General features: G+C 43.1%; 1 protein-coding gene across 1 annotated transcript; it reads right to left on the minus strand.

Annotated features, from left to right (window-relative positions):
- Window positions 1–409: 409 nt before the first annotated feature.
- On the minus strand, window positions 410–3,661 carry LOC131284644 (arrestin domain-containing protein 2-like). The gene is made up of 4 exons (XM_058313507.1): window positions 3,206–3,661; window positions 2,930–3,109; window positions 782–967; window positions 410–586 (listed from the first exon to the last, which is right to left on the minus strand). The coding sequence occupies exons 1-4, from the start codon at window positions 3,659–3,661 to the stop codon at window positions 410–412; spliced, it is 999 nt and encodes a 332-aa protein (XP_058169490.1).

The raw sequence follows: 3,661 nt of genomic DNA on the forward strand, positions 1-3,661 counted from the left end.
AAACCAATCGGTATAAAATCATCTTTGATTAAGGATCGTTTTAATTGAAGGTTTTTTGTTTGAATTATTGTTAACTACATCCTTAATTTCCAATACGCATTAGTTACTGTTAGTCAACAGTTTTATTGAATTTGATCGTTTAGTATATATCTTATTGAATAAGTTAGGACTTTCCTTCAAGTTTAAAAATCGTCTTTAATGTGGTTCATTTTCCGCATGACTTTGTAACAGACTTTTTCTGTTTTTTACTTGGTATTTTTGCTATCCTTGGGGACGCGGAATGGAGCCCAAGAAGATAAGATAGTTTTATTTATTTTTCATGGCTATGCTACGGCATCCGGCTGAAGCATCGTCACTGCAAACTTTATGTTAATCGTGAGTGACGTCTCTCCTGGGGTGCGCAAAGCTGCTACTGCAGCACCTCGAATGGCGTTCCGCGGGAAACGGGCAGCGCAGCGGGATACTGCACGTAGTTATCCACCCACTCCTGCAAGTTTTCGTCGTCCCGGCGGAACGGGTACGTCCCGAGCGTGATCGGGATCCGGATGGCTTCCTGGCGCTCCATGAGATTCGGTTCTATCAGCACCTGCGGCCGTGTGTGTTTGTGTGGGAAAATGAATCAAATTGTATATTATTATACGTTCACCAACGCTGCCCATGATTTTCCCATCCCATGGTCTGTAAGCTGTAGCTCGCCGTAAGGTGTCGATAATCTGTCATGTCCATGTGTGTCCGTACGTAGGGAGCCCGAGACGGGCGCTAGCGAAATGGTGCAACTTACACAAACGCTGTACTGGACTTTGATCAGATGGCAGCCGAGCAGGTTCGTGGGCGGTAGGGGTGGAACCGTCAGGTGGCCATTCTGCAGGACGTCTCGCCCACCCGACTTGATTTTATCTCGCGCGATTGCATCGAGCTCCCGGCGCTCCTGGTGGACCAGCTTGCTGTGGACAAAGTATTTCACCGTCTTCCGGCGGACGTGGACGAGGGAGCAGATTGAGAAAACTTACATTAATCCATCGGCTCGAGCAGGTGTAATCCAATACAAAACGGTGCTCATCCCTTCCCCGGCACAATTAAGTTTTTGTTTTCGTTCGCCGTCGACATCATAGCTTAGATAACAGACACATTTTACACAGAACTTTGCAATTGGGAGTTGCATCTACTAGCTACGAGGAGCAAAACCTGATACATGAAAGACCCCAGAAGTGTAAAATATTCAATAGTCAAGAATGTTACAGTTTGGTTTGTTAGAAGTAGTCTTTATAAATGGTAAACGGTAATACACGCAAAGTAAGTGGTTCAGATCTACTGTTAAGCAACACAACCTATTATATAATTCTCTAATCAATCTTAATTTGGAGTATTTTTTTACCTATAGTATGCTATAGACGCTGAAAAGCAACCCAGCTGTGTTATTTTATGGATTAACCTTTCAAAGTGCAGTTGGAAAGCAGCGTTAACGAAGCTATTTTTTTTTATTAAATAGCGAAACAGAAAATTAGACAATCTTTGTGGCACGCATGTGCCCAGATAATTTGTTACCAACAAACCATTTTTGGTTATTACTCATTTTTTACATGGATTCGATATCATATCCTCTCTGATACCCCTTAATTCCTCTTAAGCTAGTCTTAAGTTGTAGTGTATAGCCTCAGAGGCAAACAATTGTACAAATAAATGTAAATGTAAATAACTTTGCTTTCGTTCCTATTCGTACAAGTATTTGCATGGTTTGCATGGTTCAATCTTTCTCGAAGAAGTTTCGACTTTTAAAAGTGTGAAATGAAGTTTTATACGTCCATGCTAACCAAATGGCTAAGAAGATAACTTATGGTAACATGTGTAATTTGTCATTGGTTCTAATGTTTTCAAAATAATTATTTCAACAATAAGACGGACTAACTACAACCAATAATTATTTGCACTAATAGTTATTTAATTATTAGTGCAAACTTTTTGGTAGCGCCTGACTTGATAGACGTTAAGTTACAATAACACCTTAAGAACCTACATTAAAACAATTAAACGTTAAGTTACAATAACACCTTAAGAACCTTGACAATCGGAGCTCGACAGTTCCATTTCATCAATTTTATATTTATCCATAAAGATCCATTATGTTTATCCATAAAAGTCCAAATCCTACCTAATTTTGAAAATTTTGCCATCTAAATCTGTCTCAAGAAGTAATTTTCAACCATTATAAAATATGATGAAAATGAAAAATATTCAGTAGCTTTGTAATTACGGCGAACCACATACTCGTTTCAAACTACCACAAGGCATCGTTTCGGACTACCAAAACTGTGGGGAACACAGAAAAGCCTATCCACTGGTGCTCATTATAGCCCACCACTTTTTTGTTTGTTGTCGACCTCATTAAATTAGTACCGTTTTGTTTCAGCAGGATACTCATTTGCAATGCAGCATTTCAAATTTCAAAAAATGAGCCAGTAAACTACCTACGTTTTCAAGAACTGGTACTATTCGAAAAGAATCCACAATTTGTCCGGAAGATGGGAAAATTGTTTAGAATGGTGATATGTTGAAGTTCCACTGATTTGCTTCAATGGAAAAAGCAGACATTTTCAATTACTACACCTTACTACAGATCGTGTTTACAATAATCTAAACTTGTCCCTCACAAAAATGCTGTTGAGGTCCGTTATTATTATTGTTGTTGTTGTACTTTTTATGTGAATCTAAGAAAACCTTTCACATTTCTTGACCAAGTAACTTAATCCAAATCCAAAGTTTACCATATAATTTGAACCTCCGTATCAAGCTTTAATTAGTGTACCACCGAATAAAGTTTGTATTCCGTTTTTGGACGCTGTGCGTCGGACCACTCAACACTCTAGGAGGATCGACCCGTAGCGGATTGTTCATCCGCGTATGGTCGCGGCGCGTGGGACGGTTCTCTTACCTCGATGAGGGCATACTTGAGCAGCTTCACGGTCACATTCGTACGGTTGTGTACCTCGCCGGTGAGCAGAATGCTCTCGCCGGGCACGTAGGCCCGCTTGTCCAGTCCCACGTTGCAGCGCACCGTGCCACCAATGTAGCCGACGCCCACACGATGATCCACGTTCACCTCCAGCGGAGTCTGCGGAGCGGGGACACCTCAATATTAATACTCCACCGGGTACCTTCAAACCAACTCGCACGTCACAGCTCGGACGGACGTCGGTTTGAAACTTACGCTCATGATCGGCACTTCCAGGTTTAAATCGATGGGATTCAACACGATGAACACCTGCTGGTTTTTGTGCGTAATGCCGGACGTTTCCTGTAGGCTCGTCTTGCAATAGTACTGCACCCAGCCGTGCCGACCGAGAAAGGTGGAGGGCAGGGACACCGGCAGTCCGAGCTTGAACGGGAAGCAGTGGATGCCGGGCGACAGCAGGATCGGCTTGTTGTCGAAGTCATCCAGCAGCTTCATGCGAAAGTCGATGTAATTCTCCCGGTCGTGCGACCTATCCCGGCGACCCTTCGGCACGTGCACCGTACACTCGCCGAGGACGTGAAAGTGCAGCCCAAGGACGGCCGTGTTGCCCTGCGTTTCCAGCAGCACACGCCCGGAAAGCACCTGCCCGGGAAGGTAGAGCAGGGCGCCCCGATCGAGGATGATTTGAAATTTAGTCAACTTTTTCGACAT

This window comes from Anopheles ziemanni, chromosome 3 (assembly GCF_943734765.1).
Source record: "Anopheles ziemanni chromosome 3, idAnoZiCoDA_A2_x.2, whole genome shotgun sequence".
Classification (NCBI taxonomy): Eukaryota; Metazoa; Arthropoda; class Insecta; order Diptera; family Culicidae; genus Anopheles; species Anopheles ziemanni.

Excerpts from the sequence above, each read along its gene's own strand:
- LOC131284644 (XM_058313507.1), bottom strand. The coding sequence starts at position 3,661 with ATGTCGAAAAAGTTGACTAAATTTCAAATCATCCTCGATCGGGGCGCC. Across the intron at positions 968-2,929 it reads TCAAGTATGCCCTCATCGAG|ACGGTGAAATACTTTGTCCA; the intron begins GTAAGAGAACCG and ends GTCCGCCGGAAG. Across the intron at positions 587-781 it reads AAGTCCAGTACAGCGTTTGT|GTGCTGATAGAACCGAATCT; the intron begins GTAAGTTGCACC and ends ACACGGCCGCAG.